The sequence below is a fragment of the Engystomops pustulosus genome, chromosome 3 (genome assembly GCF_040894005.1).
Source record: "Engystomops pustulosus chromosome 3, aEngPut4.maternal, whole genome shotgun sequence".
In the NCBI taxonomy this organism is placed as follows: Eukaryota; Metazoa; Chordata; class Amphibia; order Anura; family Leptodactylidae; genus Engystomops; species Engystomops pustulosus.
The window spans coordinates 42522497-42540628 of record NC_092413.1 but is presented as its reverse complement, the minus strand read 5'-3'; the positions used below and the strand labels follow the sequence as shown (position 1 = coordinate 42540628).

Below are 18132 nucleotides of genomic sequence, written 5' to 3'. Positions count from 1 at the left end.
TGTCTCCTGCTCTATAATAAGTATTGTTTGCTTTATAATAGATTCTATCTTCTGTATATTTACCTGGCATTTATGGGTAGTATGTGTAAACAATTACCCTCTATCATAAAAAAACATTTTTTTTTTCATTTCTTTAATTGATCTCTGATTTCCACAGTTAGACAGTCACAATGGACTACACAAAATTATAACTATATAAAACATACATCTTCATACCTGCTTTATACAAGTGTATACATAATTATACAATCACATTGACTCGTTTCACATGTACAAAATATACACATACAATAAATAGTTGAAAATATTGATTTGTATGAGGATAAGAAAAAAATCGGTTCCAGCACCGGCAAAGACAGTCTGACGAGCTGTAGGAGTTTTTTCTTTTTGAAAATATGGATGTCCGGTGTACTTAATTTCAGGTTTATAGAAGTCAAAATCCCAGCAAAATCCAGCATCAAGATCAACTAAAACAGACAGCTTATCTGCAGTAACCTTCCTCCTAAACATGTATAGGCTGCTGGAAAACATTTCGAAGGAGTCAGTAGAATCACCATGGCCATCAATTAAGTTTTAACTTCTTGTTCATGTAGCTTATTATCCGCATTGATACTTTTTAATTTTCTTCCAAAGAGCCATCATTTAGAACTGTGTTTTCTGAGATATGTCAAAAAAGTGAATGTTAACAAAAGCTATAAAATATTTAATAAAGATAAAAGGCTGTCAACAAAATAAGATGAATTGAGTCCCTAGGCATTGTGTGTTAGGTTAATAGATTGAGGCTAGAAGTTGGGCCCACAGCATAGATAAGGTTTGAAGGGTTAAAAAAAGTTGTGTACCTTGCCTTTTTAAAATAAAGATTTACCTGTTTTGATCAACCCTTCCATCCTGTCCTATGGTGTGTGGCCTACTCCTATTACATCAATTCTGACTATTGTGGCAACCGGGGTTCAAGGATTATCCAGTAGACACCACCCTCAAAGGTTCTCACACATATTAAATTTGTACAACCCCTCCGGTGAATTCCTTTACTTATGCTCCTTCTGAACCTTATCTTAGGGTTCATTCACTTGCGGTCACATATTCAAAGCCAGCACATGTAAATTATAATGACATACAAAAGGAGAAGAAAGACGCTTAAAAAGCCAGCTAAATATAAACAACTTATCCAAATTAATTATCCAAAATGTATCAATCACAAACAACCTAAACCATAATAAAAACACTTAAAAGTTAAAAAAAATTGAAAACAAATAAACTGTTGTTTGTAGGGGTAAAGTGGCCTCACCAACATGGTAACAAATACTACATGGTGTAGAAGAATCATAAAGCAGTAACAAACAATAAAGAAAAGTCACCTCAAAATCTACCCCTGGGGAAGTCACCCATAAGCAACAAAAAAAACATTTTTAGCTCCCCATCTGCAAAGATCCACACGTTTTTTTTTTCTGTGTACAAAGCTATATGAGGGCTGGATTTCTGTATCAGTACTTCCTAGTGACAGTATTTAATATTCCATGCTATGTATTGGGAAGTTGAAATTCCCAAAAAATATTCCAAATGTTGCGAAATTGATGAACATATAATATAATATGTTAGATTATGTTTTAATAGGTTTTAAAAAATCATTATTTATGTGCGTTTGCAGTGGGTTTTTGCTGCATAATGCAGCAAACACCCACCATGCATGTACAGGGCTTAGCCTGTGAGCTTTCATTTTATGCCTTTAATGGCACTGTGATGTACACCTAATCACATGTCATTATGGAGCTGTTTTATTCCTAAGTGTCTCCATAGACCACCAGGTTGTACCTGTAATTCAGGAGTGGGCATTTAATTCCTCCATGGGGCCAAATGAGAAATTGGAATAGTTTTAGAAGGCCAGACTAATATACCTAATTCCATTCTACTCGATACCTAATGCCCCCTGTCATTACACCCACATTCGTAATGTCCCCTTCATAATGCCCTCTTTTAAAATGCTCCCTGCATTATGCCCCTATTTATAATGTCCCACCTCCTAATACCCACTTTTTTAAAATGCTCCCTCCATTATGTCCCCATTTATAGTGCCCCCTTGCATTATGTCCCTTTTTATAATGCCCCCTCTCATTATGCCCCCTTTATAGTATCCCCTTTTAAAGTTCACCCTCTCATTATGCCCTTTCTCATTATGCCTCCCCCTATACCATCCTCCCCTTCCCTGAAAGTAAAAAAAAAGACAATACTCACCTTTTCCTGGTTAGTAAGGTGCTCAGTGCCAGTGACACAGGGACTCCATTACATTACTGGCACTGGGTTCCGTGCTGTGCATAGTGGCTGAACAAGGAGTGTATTACTCCCTGCTCTGCCACTGTACAAGCAGTGAGTGGTAGCAGCGTGTGAGCCAGCAGCGTGACTCCTGTATCTGGCTCCTGGACTGCCCTGGCCACGCTCTGCTGGAGTGCCAGCTAAGTATCTTTGACTGGCCCCCATGACGGCCAAACGTGATCTGCCAGGTGCTCATGTGGGCAGGATGTGGCATGCTGGACATACAAGTATAATACCCAACCCTGCTGTAATTGATTTGTTGCACCTGTAAGTAACAATAATGACATGAGTTTAAATGGCTGGTTTGGACTTTGTGAGCTAAAAGGTTCAGCCATGGGTTGAAACATATGGGTACTATCTTCCATAAACACATGGGTACTATCTTCCATAAACACATGGGTACTATCTTCCATAAACACATGGGTACTATCTTCCATAAACACATGGGTACTATCTTCCATAAACACATGGGTACTATCTTCCATAAACACATGGGTACTGTCTTCCTATAATTTGTGCCAGTATTGCTCCTCAGCTGCATAGAAATTGATGTAGGTTGCAATTGCATGAAATTCAGATGTTTTTTTTTTACTGCTCTTCATCCTAAAACGCTAAGAACATGGCTGCTGACTTTTCTTTATAAGCCAGCCACATGATAAAGCACATAACAAGATATCAACACATCAAATTGTTTTATGTGCAATTATTTGCATTTCACTCAAAAGTGAAAAGGAGGTCTAGCTCTGTTATGAATATCCAGAACAATGTCCCCTTCCGCAGTGTTATTGCTATATGCAAGGTTATACTTACATTTTCCCCATTTTCCTGCCAAGGTATTTTGAGTCTACTGTTTGGTATTCAGGTCCTTGTTACATCTGTTGCATATTCATTTTACCCCTTCCTGCATTTGGACATGTTTGCTGCATAATGTAGATTGTAGGCCCTAATGTGCCAATTCCTCCTTCCTTTTGTTTAACATCTGTGTAGATTTGATATTTGCATTTGTTCTTGTCTTAATGCATGTGAACCCCTTTTGATAGTACAGTATTATTATGATAATAATAGAAAGTGGCCAACAGAAGAGGGGTGAGGCTTTGCTTAAAGTCAACATGTTCCTAGTTCCTTTGCCTTGCAAATCCAGTAACAAACTAAACCAACTAAAAGTGTAAACCTTGTAAAACTTTTAATTAAACTTATCAGCTACTGGGGTAATGTTCAGGCATTCAGTGCTTTTTAGAAAAGTTTTAGGCTCTTTAAGATTCTGCTTTACTCTGCTGTGTTTTCCCCCCTGCTATATGGATCTTGAGCCTATAGCAAAACGATTCTTCTGCCTCAAAATTCTGTACCTCGCCTTCACCTTGGTTTGACACAGCTTGTCTGACTTTGCATAGTTGTATGCTTTGTGTCTCTTTCCTTGTGTGTCTTGCTGTTTTCTGCATGAACCCATGATAGGGACTGTCGCCCAGTTGTCACTTACAGTTTAGCACATGAATGGCAGCTGCACATGATTTTGAGTATGATTTTGTCATTATTAGTGCAGCCTGTTGATTTTATTAGCTGCTTTGTAATACTCTGTATGCAGATATGTACTTTATGTGCAAACTTTTACTCACGAAATGGTTACACACTGTTACATAGCGATTGATAATAAACAGTCATCATCATAGAAGTAAAGAAAAATAAAATATAATAAATAGAAATAAAGTAATTAGCAAGGACATAATAGCTCCCACTTATAATTATATGCAAAGCTTTGAATAGTATCATAGAAACGCACTGAGATATCTCCTCATGCATTAACTCATTATAAATGACTGATAATTCGGATCCCTCTTGATAATTAGTCACTTTCTTGTGAACAGAGCTGATAGTCAAGTAAGTTTTGAAAGATAATTATTTGCAATGGATATTTTAGAATGTGAACATTTTAATCTAGTGAATTCCTTTGAGCGGTTTAACGTGCTTTCATTTGTTTCAGAAAGAATATAAAGATAAAAATAAAATATTATTCCCACTGAATCGTTTAATATAAATCTGTCTGTGCCTCAATGTATGGTATTACCCTTTCATCTAAATTTATATTCTTTTTTTTGTGTCTTTCAGTGTTGGAAGTTTTCCATCAGTATTATTAAAGCCCTTAAGTCTTTTATGATGCAGCTCATTCACTCCTGAAAAATGTTTTCCAACTGTGTTTTTTATTATATGCAGTAAATTTGTGCAAAGCAACCATCTTCTTAGTATTTTTCTTATACCCACTGAACCATTGAGTCTAAACATATTGTGGTCTGCAGTTTAGCTGATGTTATTTATACGAATGGCATTCAAGTTACAGTTTGCTATTATTCTCTGTTTGTATCTACATTTCAGGTGTTTTTTTTAAATTTTGGTATGCATTTAAGGTACCTAAATAAATTACTCTATATCAGATTGGTGATACACCCTACACCCACAAAGATCAGATCTTCTCAGCAGCTTATTAAAAGAACAGGAAGCAGAGAGCACTGTTCTCTGTTTAGTGGTCACACAATGTTACTGCACATCAGCTCTGATTCAATTGAATGGTAGCTAATCTGCAGTGATTCAATTCAGCCACTACAATGACAATGACCCTCTCTTCTTCTCAAAACAGCTAATCTATGTGGGGGATGGATGTGGAATCTGCATCATTATCAAATAGATGACCAATCCTTTGGACGCTGTGGTCATTAACCAGTTATTTACTTCAATGCAATGTATATGGAATGTACAGCAGTAAGGGCTGTATTCAGTGGGCTCACGGGCTGAGCACTCCCCATATGCAATGGGTGTTATATGTATTATACAGCTGACACTTGCTTCTGACTGGCGTGGTTAGTGCTAGAACCTAACATGGCTTTATGTTTGTGCTGCTGTCTTGGGTGTCCAATTGGTGCCCCTGTGACATCATTGGAGTGCTCCAGTTGCCATGACATCTGGAAGCCTGTCCCATAGCTGTCATTTGGAATTCTGTATTACATTCTACTGAGGGAAGCATATTGTAAGAGCGGTCAGAACCCCTTGGGTTAAAGTACCTTAGGGGAACCTTAAATTATGGTAAAAAGATTATTAGAAAATATTAAAAAGTGTATAAAAATTCAAATCAACCTTCTTTCTCTAGAACACATATAAAATAAATATCTAAAATCATAAACAAGTTAGATTTTGCTGCATCCCAAAATGACCAATCTATAAAAAATATAAAAACGATTTGTGGTGGTGAACTCCATGACAGTAAATAGCACCCAAATAGCCACTTTCTTGTAATTCTTGTCATAAAAATCCCCAGAATATGCCAAAATTAGGAATTTTTTTCCTACAAAAGATTTGTTAAATCTGTGTCAGGCTTTTGCAGTTTCTTCTGTAAGGCTGAGAAGACAACAAATTTCATATGATTCAGTTTGCAGTCTAACAAGTGCTCTAGTGTCTGACTGCTGGTTAAAACTACCTCACCTGGGGGCTCTGAGAACCTTTCATCAACCCTGAACCAGAAACGCTTAACATGCTCGCATTCTCAGAGCTTTGTCCATCTTACCTGGAGCATATCATATTTTAATAAAAATGCTGTGTGTTCTATACTCTTTGCTGTGTTGCTACTTTTTTATTTCTGTGTCTCCAATATTTGGCACTTGACTATGGTACCTGACTATTCTTTGTATCTGTGATTTTGTGTCTGATTAGCTACCTCTGCTGTTACCCGGATTGGTGACCTCCCCTTTGTGTTATTTGCTTGTCTATTTTATTTCATGTCCAAACTACCATCTTTGTAGTTGTCCCATATGACATAGGATACACTGAGACAAGCAGGGAGGGCTGTTAGTGGCAGACGTTTTAGGATGAACCCACATTTTAAAATCCTGTTTGGGTCCATGTTCAGTTACTTCATTGGCAGTGAAAATCCTCCCCAACCTGTGGCACTCTGCCACAGGTTGGTTAGTGCTGGCACATACCCACTATGATTTATATTTTGGCCAGAGGCACTTAAAGAGTTGACGCTGGCATTAATGGTGGTGTGTGTGTGTGTGGTGGGGGGGATTGTTGAATTGAGATTTTGAATTGAGAGTTATAACCATTGTGGACTTCTGTTTTCATACTCAATCTATGGAGCAGTCTAATGCACAGAGAAATGTAACAGTATTAAGAATTGACCCCAGTGATCTTGGAACTATTATCCTGGGATTAAAAATATCACAGTCCTGCAACTACCAACTACCATAAGGTGTGGATACATAGCTATCCAGGGCTGTTTACTCACACTGTTTGAGGTTTGCACAGTAAAAACAGTGGAACAATGCTGAAGTGAATGTTTGTCAAGTTTAAAATTAACAACATGTGGGCATCTTAAAATCAAACTAAAAATGGTGATATTTTAATTTATTAAACTGTTTATACAAACAAATAGCAACCTTAATTCTAATAATTCTCTATTCAGTAAGCTGTTATCTATGGATCCCATAAAGACATTGGGGCATATTTATCAGGACCTTTGCGCCACGCCAGCTAGCTTATTGATAGCTCTTGCGATTATTTGCCAGAGGGGCGTGAAGGGGGGCGCGGCCGGCCGAGCAGAGGGCGCGGCCGGTTGGGAGTGGGCCGGTGCTGGGCGTTACTGTCCATGCGACACTCACTGCCTCACTGCATACGTGAAAAGTCGCCTGGCATACTATAAACGCTGCGCTGCCGGCAGCCCCGATACATCAAGAGGCGGAAGCGCCAGCGTATCATAAATATCCCCCATACTGTTTTCCATTAAAATATTTTTGTATAAGGTATTGTTATACTGGTTATACAGGTTATAGTATGCAATGCCAAATCAGGAAACATGTACTAAAGAGCAAATCGAAACGTGTAACAAGCCAGAAGCAGATAGCCCCCTTAGTCCCTGTGTAGTGACGATTGCTTAGCTTCTGTTAAAGTGAATGAGAAATGTGTTGCAACACATCTTTATGGCCAGTATGAAGTGTATGGCTACAAAGCATCTGATCAGTGTGATAGTTGGTTGTCAGACCTCTATTGGTCTCATATTCATGATTTATTTTAATGATAAACCATGAAGGGATGGATGAAAAAACAAGAGCTATTACTATTCTTAAAAGTTTCTTGTCCTTGATATCAATATTTAATAGGAACAGCAAAGTAAACAAATACGGCAATCAAAAATGAAGATGATATCCTATGGGTAAAATAACTTTAATGGTGAATATTAATTTTAAAATAAGTAACCAACTTGCATAGTAAATATTTAGTGGTTGAGTCATGTTCCTTTGCCATAATTTCTTCGCTCAAGAGCTTTACGTCCCAATGACATGAGTAGTGTTGAGAAGACCTTTACAGGTATGTACAGGGCAAATAGACGGTGTACATAGAGAGCTGGGAAGAGTCATAGTCCATGGGGGAGGAAGGGGGGCTGGAATGAGATTGGGGAATAAGGACAAAAGGAATACGGACAGGGAAAATCATATAAAGTGTATGTACACAAATGCCAGAAGCCTCACAAACAAAATGGAGGAACTGGAACTCTTGATGTTGGAACGGAAATATGATATAGTGGGTATCAGCGAGACATGGCTGGACAGTAGCTATGACTGGGCTGTTGCTATAGATGGTTATAGTCTTTTTAGAAAGGATCGTATAAATAAAAAAGGGGGAGGGGTTTGTTTATATGTGAATTCTTGCCTCAAGCCTGTCCTGCGAGATGACATCAGTAACGCAAATGTGGAGTCCCTATGGGTGGAGATAAGAGGAGGGAAAAAGAATAATAAAATATTACTAGGGGTTTGTTATAAGGCTCCAAATGTAATGGAGGCAGCAGAGGAAATGCTGATAAGAGAAATGGATGCGGCTTCAAAGCATGGTGAAGTTCTTATCATGGGGGACTTCAATTACCCAGATATTGACTGGGGGGCAGAAACCTGCAGGTCCTTCAAAGGTAGCAGGTTCTTGTCAACAACAAAAGACAATTACCTGTCGCAACTAGTCCTGGAGCCAACAAGAGGGGGGGCACTGCTGGACCTTATCCTTACCAACAGACCTGATAGGGTATCAAAACTACAGGTTGGGGGGAACCTGGGGAATAGTGATCATAATATCATTGATTTTGTATTACGCTTTACTAAGCATGTTAGTGAAGGGACAACCAACACTCTAAACTTCAGGAGGGCAAATTTTCATCAACTAAGGGAAGACCTTAAAGGCATAGACTGGGATAATGCTCTCATGGACAAAAGCCCCCCCCCCAAAAATGGGACTTTTTCTCATATATTCTGAAAAAGTCCTGTGAGAAACACATACCTTATGGGAAAAAGCATAAAAGGAACAAGAAAAACCCTATGTGGCTAACTAGTCTTGTAAGGAAAGCAATAAGCGAGAAAGATAACGCGTTTAAGGTGCTAAAACGTGAAGGGAGCGATGAGGCATTACAGGATTATAGAGAGAAAAATAAATCCTGTAAAAAGCAGATAAAGGCCGCAAAAATAGAGACTGAGAAAAATATTGCCAGGGAGAGCAAAAATAATCCCAAATTATTTTTCAAGTATATAAATGATAAGAAACTAAAAACAGAGAGCGTGGGTCCCCTTAGAAATAACATGGGGGTCATGGTGGAAGGAGATGAGGAAAGGGCCAATCTACTGAATGTCGCCTTCTCAACTGTCTTTACCCAGGAAAATCCCCTGGTGGAAGACACAATGAGGAATAATGTAAATTCTTTTTATAATGTCAACAGTTTAACCCAGGAAGAGGTACGGCGCCGCCTCGCAACCACTAAGATAGATAAATCACCTGGGCCAGATGGCATACACCCCCGGGTTCTGCATGAATTATGTACCGTGATAGACAGACCGTTATTTTTAATATTTGAAGATTCACTGAGGACTGGTTATGTTCCACAGGAATGGCGCATAGCAAATGTGGTACCAATATACAAAAAAGGATTAAATAGCGATCCTGGAAACTACAGACCCGTAAGTCTAACTGCTGTGGTGGGGAAAATATTTGAGGGGTTTATTAGAGATGCTATCCTGGAGTATCTCACTGTGCACAACCTTATAACCCAGCGTCAGCATGGGTTTATGAGAGATCGGTCCTGTCAGACTAATCTGATTGGTTTCTACGAGGAGGTAAGTTCAAGACTGGGTCTGGGGGACACTGTGGATGTTGTATATCTGGACTTCTCAAAGGCATTTGACACCGTGCCACATAAAAGGTTGGTATATAAAATGAGACTGCTGGGAATAGGAGAAAATCTGTGTATCTGGGTAAGTAATTGGCTTAGTGATAGAAAACAGAGGGTGGTCATTAATGGCACATTCTCAGATTGGGTTGATGTTACCAGTGGAGTGCCACAGGGGTCAGTATTGGGGCCACTTGTTTTTAATATTTTTATTAATATCCTTGTAGTGGGTTTACACAGTCAAGTTTCAATATTTGCAGATGATACTAAGCTGTGTAAAGTAATAAATACTGAGGTCGATAGTTTAGCATTACAGAGGGATTTGTGGAAGCTTGAGGGATGGGCAGAGAAATGGTTGATGAGGTTTAATGTAGATAAATGTAAAGTTATGCACTTGGGCCATGGAAACAAAAAGTATAATTATGTTCTAAACGGTCAATTACTTAGTAAAACTGAAGCTGAAAAGGACTTGGGCGTATTGGTGGAAGATAAACTTAATTTTAGTGACCAGAGCCAGTCGGCTGCTGCTAAAGCAAATAAAATAATGGGATGTATCAAGAGAGGAATAGATTCTCATGATAAAGACATAGTTTTGCCCTTATACAAATCCCTGGTCAGACCACACATGGAATATTGTGTACAGTTTTGGGCACCAGTGTATAAAAAGGATATAGTAGAGCTGGAACGGGTGCAGAGGAGAGCAACCAGGATTATTAGGGGAATGGGGGGATTAGAGTACACTGACAGATTACAAAATTTGGGATTATTCAGTTTAGAAAAAAGACGACTGAGGGGAGACCTCATTACAATGTACAAATACCTGAACGGACAGTACAAGGATCTCTCCAAAGATCTTTTTATACCTAGGCCTGTGACCAGGTCAAGGGGGCATCCTCTACGCCTAGAGGAGAGGCGATTCTACCATCACCATAGACAAAGGTTCTTTACTGTAAGAGCAGTGAGACTATGGAACTCTCTGCCGCAGGAGGTTGTTATGGACGACTCTATGTACATGTTCAAGAGAGGCCTGGATGACTTTCTGGAGAGGAAAAATATCACGGGTTATGGGGATAAAACATTTATTTAATTCTTGAAGGTTGGACTTGATGGACTTGCGTCTCCTTCCAGCCTTATATACTATGATAGGTTGGGGTTTATCGATATCTGGCTGAAGTCAAGGTTCAGGTTTGGGGGATCCAACCCACAATGTTCAACATGGACCCAAACATTCAGGATAGCTCCATGCTAGACATGAGTAAATTTGGTCTATTGAGGGCTGGGTGACCCTCTATTTTTTAAAGGATTAAGTCAAAATTAAGAAATAATATTTTTCATCTGCAGTATAGACATGTAAGTATTAGTTAATTAACAGGTTGTATTATGTGTTGTAATAGAGGTAGTTGGGTAGTTGGCTTAGAATGTGGATTCAATAGGTAATTTGCCACTTTGGTTTATTTTCTAATCTATTCCTACCGATCTTTGCATGCATTGCTATAGTGGCTGAGGGTACAATTAATTGTGTCATGTATAAGTGTTAGGACAACCCAATACAGCTTGAGAAACTAGCAGCATAAAAGATAGAAACAGAGATAGACAGATAGATAGAAGATATATAGATTAGTTTGACTTTTTGTAAGTGATTGGTGATAACTTTTAATCTTATATTCTACTTAAAATACAACTATGAAAAACAGGCTGCCACTACTGATTCCAAATCAGGGGCCGAATTCAATATTAGGTTTTAATTTATTTAATGCAAATTGGTGTGATTTGGATCTCCAGTATTCTAGAACAATGTCAAATTAAAGCTGCCGATTTCTGCCAGTACCCCCAACTATTTAATGTGTATGGTGATGTCTTCCAAAATCAGAAATTTTGTATTTAACATGTCTGATCCTTTAGTTATCATATAATTTAAGCCACAGAAGTGTTCTGCAGATTGTACCCTTTCCCTGTTGAGAGGGACACCCAAGAGCCGAGTGGGATTACAGATGTCAGCTATGTAAATCTATGGTTCAGATTGCTAAAGCGTGTGCTAACCTATCTTGGATTTTACATTTTGCACATTATACTGGTGTTATAAATGGAGATGACATATTTCATATTGATTTAATTTCAGATTTATACGTCAAGTTATAAAATATTATATCTGATTAAACGTGTGGGCATTTATTTTCACATCGCTGATGATACTGGAAGTTTTATTTCATCCAAGTGTTAGAGCAGCTGGCAGATTGTCATCTAAATAATATGCAAGTAATATTCTATGCATGACTCTTAACTCAATCACATACTAATACAAAATATCCTTTTGTTTAAGGATGTAAATCAGAAGCTGCAAGAAGACAACCAAGAACTCCGAGACCTATGTTGCTTCTTGGATGATGACAGACAAAAGGGAAAACGGATTTCAAGAGAATGGCAGAGATTGGGAAGATTTACTTCTGGCATAATGCAAAAAGAAGTTACTATATACCTGCAAAAATTAAAGGAGCTTGAAGTTAGACAAGAAGAAGTGGTAAAAGAAAACCTTGAATTGAAAGAACTTTGTTTTTTGTTAGATGATGACAAAATTGTAGTTGCTGGTAGTCGCAGTTCTATCGACAGTCAAAATAGCCTCTGTCAGTTGCATACAACAACCAGTACTTTCCTACGAGATGTTGGTGATGGAAGCAGCACATCCAGTGCAGGTAGTACGGATAGTCCAGACCATCATAAGCAAAACTCTACCAACAGTCCGGAACACCTTCAAAAAGGCAAAAGTGAAGGAAGTCCTGAACACCAGAAACATGGAAGTGCCAGCCCGGAACATCTTCAAAAGCCTAGGAGTTCAGCAAGCCCTGACCATCAGAAACATCTGAAAAGTGCCAGTCCAGAGCATCATAAAAGTGTGGGTAAAAGTAGTCCTGAGCCACAAAGGCATTCTTGTAGTAGCCCAGAAAATCTACAAAAACAAATATTAAGTAGTAGTCCTGAACATTTTAAAAAGCATAGGCCTGGTGGTAGTCCAGATTACCAAAAGCTCAGTGGCAGCCCAGAACATCTCCAAAAACATACATTAAGTGGAAACTCAGAACATCTTCAAAAAGCAAGGGGCAGTAGCCCTGAGCATCTCAGACATTTTGGAGGTAGCCCAGAACATCTCAAACTTTTGAGTGGGAGCAGCAGGGAAGGCACCTTAAGGAGACAAGTAGCAGATGAAATGTCATCTCATCACAGAAGTGTGTACAATGGAATGAATGGTGGGTGGACAAGCCTACTGAAATCCCCATTTTCTTAAATGGAGCTTTCTGCATGTGTTATAAAACCAGAATATACATGATACATACATGTGAACATTTCATGAATGCATGTCTTAGCTTAAATAAAACTGTATACTAATAATGGCCAGGCATATCAGAATTGGACATGTACTGTACAAAAAACTATGTACACCTTTTCTAGACTTTGGTAAACTCGTATTAGGACAATTCTGAACATATCTGGCCACTATGAAATCTGAACATCTACACTTGTCACTAAATTATTGCTTTTAATACAAACATACACGATTAGTATAACTCATTGAATCCCTCGTTACAATAACTTGAAACCTCTTTGACGTACAAATGTATGTTTTTTTTTACAATATATTGTTTTTATGTATGTGGATATAAACAGTATCTATGAATGTATGCTTTACGTAAAGTAAGAACAGCCGTTGTTTTATGTTATTGAATTTTTTGCATACTTATTAATATTTCAATTATATTTTATATGTTTTCATTATTTTCAATATTTAAAATAAGATGCAGATATTGTCTATAGACCACGTTCATATACATTTTACAAATTGTGGCAGATGATGTTGTTTATGCTAAGATTAGAGCACATTTTCCCTATATTTTTCAATACCGGCTTGGCAGGTGCCTTTACACAGATCATCTGTATCATTAATTACCTACGGCTTAATGGGCTTAGAGAGTTTCATTGCAAATGAGCTCATATTTGAAGGCATTTTCATTTAAAATAGAAAAATCACCTATAAATTTAAGATAAAACCATGTACATGTTGCCTAATAGATGCAGAATATCAAATTTAGAGTTTCGGGTGGGTTTATCCTTGTACTACTTTTTGAAACTTTTTTGTCTCAGTTGAGACAAAAAAAGTCTTAACCAAGACAAAAAGGCTCAAAAAGTAGTACAAGAAACCCAGACAATGTGGTGAAAAATCCCCCCTTGTTTGATCCCACCTTAACATTCTTTGAATTGTACACATTCTCCCCAGAAAACCAATACTAATAATTCCCTGTCACTATAAAAAAATGAAGGCAGAAATAACATTTGACTGTTTCCTTGAAATAGAGAAAAATACATTTTACCACTTTTACAAGAAAAGGTCATCCAAATGGCTTTTATTTGGTGCTGATTTTATTTTCAGGAGGAATGCTTTTTTAAAAGTTTAATTGCCCACATCCCCAAATGAATGTTTAATAAGATTCCAAATATTATTTGCAATTATCATTAATATCAAAATCTTGATTATTAATTTTGTTTGGTATTAGAAAAACAAGCACTTTGGAGGAGATTTATCAATCTGTCTACGACAAACTGGAGAAATTTGCACCTGGATTGCTAAGCGCCACATTTACTAAAGGTTTTAAATCAAATCAATAGGCTGTTTTTTATCTGGGCATGTCCTTGGTAAAAGGGGGTGTGTCTGCGCCAGAATATTCAATATTATGGCACAGCAAACTAGACCAACTAATAGGAGGTGTAAAGTATAATTCTCAAGTATTTTACTGCACCAGATTATTCATCCAGCATTAAACACAGGGATCAATCTGGCGCAGCAGAAAACTGTACTTCTACTCTGCACTGGTCTAAAGACCCACACATTAATAAATTTGTTAATAAATGCTGTTTATAGTAGTGATGTGTCGTTCACGAATGAGCCGACTCTTTTTCATGAATGACGGGAGCCGGCTCCGCTCAGTGAGCCGAAGGCTAAATTAACAACGCCCCTTACAGGCTCACCACGCCCCTCCAGAAGAGCCTTCTCTTCTTAGTGAGCGGAGTCTAATGAGCCAGCTCACTAAGAAGAGCAGTAATTCTCATCACTGGTCTATAGCTCTATTTGCTGAACTCCAATACCAAAGTCTAAGCTATTAAAAGGTATGACAAAGTTTTTAAAAGAAGAAACTGTAAATTGTAGGTAATTTTTTTTACATTTCTAAAACTATTAATTTTAGAAAACATGGAAGTTGTGTTTGATTTGACCTCATTAGTGACAGTCACTTTGATGTAAGAGTTACATTTGGAAAAATCTGTGGGCCATAGAGTAGGCATGTGTTCACACACTCCCTATACTGGTGGAAAATCAAGCAAGAAAGCCAAGAAACAATTCTTATCCAGGGTAGTGGCAGACAAAGAACACTCTTATGTTCACAGCTCTATGTGGATTGTCCATACACTTAGAATTCCAATTATGTAACTCACCCAAATCCACTAGGTAGATGATGCCCCAGAAGAAACCGAAAGTGGGCAAAACCCTGGGTCGTGCTAGGATCGTTTGGTGTGTTGAACACATGTTTTAATTATAGGCCTTTTTTTAAAAAAAATACGTTTGTGACTATCATTTTAAAGAATGATATTAAAATACCCTTGGATAATCTACACCAGGGGTCCCCAAACTTTTTACATAGGGGGCCGTTCACTCCCCCCTCAGACCGTTGGAGGGCCGGACTAAAGCTAAAAATAAATAGCGGTACATGTGACCGCATCCATAATACACCCCCTCAATTAATTAGTTCACAAGGGGGTGCAGTATATTAAATATTTTATATATTGGCCCAATTAATTAATTAATTGGGCTAATTAATTATTAAATATACTGGGACCCCTCTCCATTAATTATTGAATATGCCTCCCCCATTAATTACTAGACTGCCCCTCATAATTATTTCCTATACCCCCACCATTAATTATTTCCTATGCTGCCCCCCACCATTAATTATTTCCTGTGCTGCCCCTCATAATTAATTATTTCCTGTGCTGCCCCTCATAATTAATTATTTCCTGTGCTGCCCCTCATAATTAATTATTTCCTATGCTGCCCCTCATAATTAATTATTTCCTATGCTGCCCCTCATGATTAATTATTTCCTAAGCTGCCCCTCATGATTAATTATTTCCTATGCTGCCCCTCATAATTCATTATTTCCTATGCTGCCCCTCATAATTAATTATTTCCTATGCTGCCCCTCATAATTAATTATTTCCTATGCTGCCCCTCATGATTAATTATTTCCTGTGCTGCCCCTCATAATTAATTATTTCCTGTGCTGCCCCTCATAATTAATTATTTCCTAAGCTGCCCCTCATAATTAATTATTTCCTAAGCTGCCCCTCATAATTAATTATTTCCTATGCTGCCCCTCATAATTAATTATTTCCTATGCTGCCCCTCATGATTAATTAATTCCTATCCTGCCCCTCATAATTAATTATTTCCTATGCTGCCCCTTATAATTAAATATTTCCTAAGCTGCCCCTCATAATTAATTATTTCCTAAGCTGCCCCTTATAATTAATTATTCCCTATACTGCCCCTCATAACTAACTATTGGCCCCGGCCACCACAATCTTTTTACTGCCCTTTTTGATGACGTCATCGCGCGGCCGCGCAGCCTAGTTCATGGAGCGATGTGCGCCGGGGTTGTATTCCGGCCACATCGCTCCAGTAATAGTGCTCGAGCGGCCGTTTCCGGCCGCAACGAGCACTATACAGTGACGGGCAGGAGCTTCCTGTCCAGACGGACAGAGGCTCCTGCCCGACTGTGGAGCGCCGTGGGGGCCCAGGATTGGCGCGGCAAGCGTCGGGGGCCGGATCAAAACGGTCCGCGGGCCGCATGTGCCCCGCGGGCCGTAGTTTGGGGAACCCTGATCTACACTATGGTGTTGCCTATGTTCTCTACCTAGTGGATTTTGGCGAGTTACATGATTGGAACATCTAAGTGTATAAACAATCCACACAGAGGTGTGAACATAGAAGTGTTCTTTGTCTGCCACTTCCCTGGATTAGGAATTGTTTCCTGGCTTTCTCGTTTGATTTTCCACCTGTGCAGCGAGTGAAGGAGTTCTACGAGCGCAACAACCAATAGAAGGATCTACAGAAAAGAGTTTTACCGGGGCGCTCTTGCGGGATGCTGCTCCTCTTGTGAGTAAGATTGTGAAAAATTTTTAATGGGTTCACACACGCTTGTATTTAAATGGAGTGACAACCTTATGGAGGGGCTTACAACTTTATTATTTTGTGGGCATTGCTCACAGAAACAGTTTGAAATCAGTTTACCCTACCTATAGTAAAATAGACAGCTCCTGCTGTTCCCCGCAACGATTATTTTCCAGGGACTCTCATTGTTACAGTTGACCAATGTCTGCAATAATCACTAATCTAATACATACCAGCCATAAGATTTATGCTGTGTAGGTCCCTGTAGGACTGACTCGAAGTTATCAAGGCATTGACTCCATAAGAATTCTGATCTCTCCTGTTGTAAAATATCAGGCACCAAAAGTTAGAGGCAAATCCTTAAAAATCTGTAAGGAATGAGTATGAGCCATCTTGTATCAGATTTGTTTTCCTTTGAGACTTGATGGAGAATTTTAGTTTGTATTTTTCTATATTTATTTATTTGAATTTGCACTGAATTGGTTTTCGGGTTGCAAGTCTCATGCACATAACAAAGACTAGAAGCCAACTGGAGTGTAAGTTCTTTGTTATTTTATGAAATTTGAGGCAAAAAATAATGAATAATTATATAATTATAACCTGACAAACCCCTTGAACTTGATTGTGATTAAATTTAAATTTTTATCAAGTTCATTAAATAATTTCTGAGCAGTTTTTGCAAACTAGCAAGGTGCATTATCCTGTTGCTAAAGGCCGTTAGTCAATACTCTAGTCATGTATTATAGGAGTGTACTTGCTACCATGTTCAGCTGTGTGGTACATCCCAAAGTAACATACACTTTTAGGTCAGGAACCAACATATTGCAGCAGGACACTATCCAGAGAATCACAATCAGTAACCCATTTGTTTTCCAAGCATTTAAATGTTCAAAAATTATGAAAATATGATTCTCCAGATCAGGTCAACATATAACATTTCCCCATTTCTTCTTTTCACTTTCCCACAGTTGGAATTTTTGTTGGTGGACATAAGTCAGCATTACATTTTAAAGGGAACCTGTCATCAGAAGCTGATCTAATAAACCACTACCAGTATGTTGCCAAACAGATGAACACATTCCAGATGATGTTCTTTTCATGGCCATGTGTGGTGGTCTCATCCATAGAATCAACTTTGTGAGATCTAATCTGGTTGTATAAAGTCAAGGAGGAGATTTTAACACTGAAGTCAAGCTATTCTCTCTATTCTTCAGAATGCCCCCTTCAACCCTAACCAGATCTCCTGAAGTCTAATGCATGATGTCAATCACAGAAAAGGAGGCATTCACAGCTCCCCACCTTGACTTCAGTGTTAAACACTCTGCCTCCTTGACTTTATACAAGCAATTTACATCTCAGTTCAAAGTTGATTTTCTTGATGATGCCATCATACTGGACCATGAATGAAACAAAAACTAGAAGG

At 38.4% G+C, this 18132-nt stretch overlaps 1 protein-coding gene across 1 annotated transcript in view; it reads left to right on the top strand.

Moving 5' to 3' along the window:
- CCDC85A (coiled-coil domain containing 85A) overlaps positions 1-18132 on the top strand; it is a 156262-nt gene that overhangs the window by 14621 nt on the left and 123509 nt on the right. Inside the window, exon 2 of the mRNA XM_072140598.1 lies at positions 11817-12738. Within this exon, the coding sequence (XP_071996699.1) occupies positions 11817-12738 (922 nt within the window). The remainder of the gene's footprint in view (positions 1-11816; positions 12739-18132) is intronic.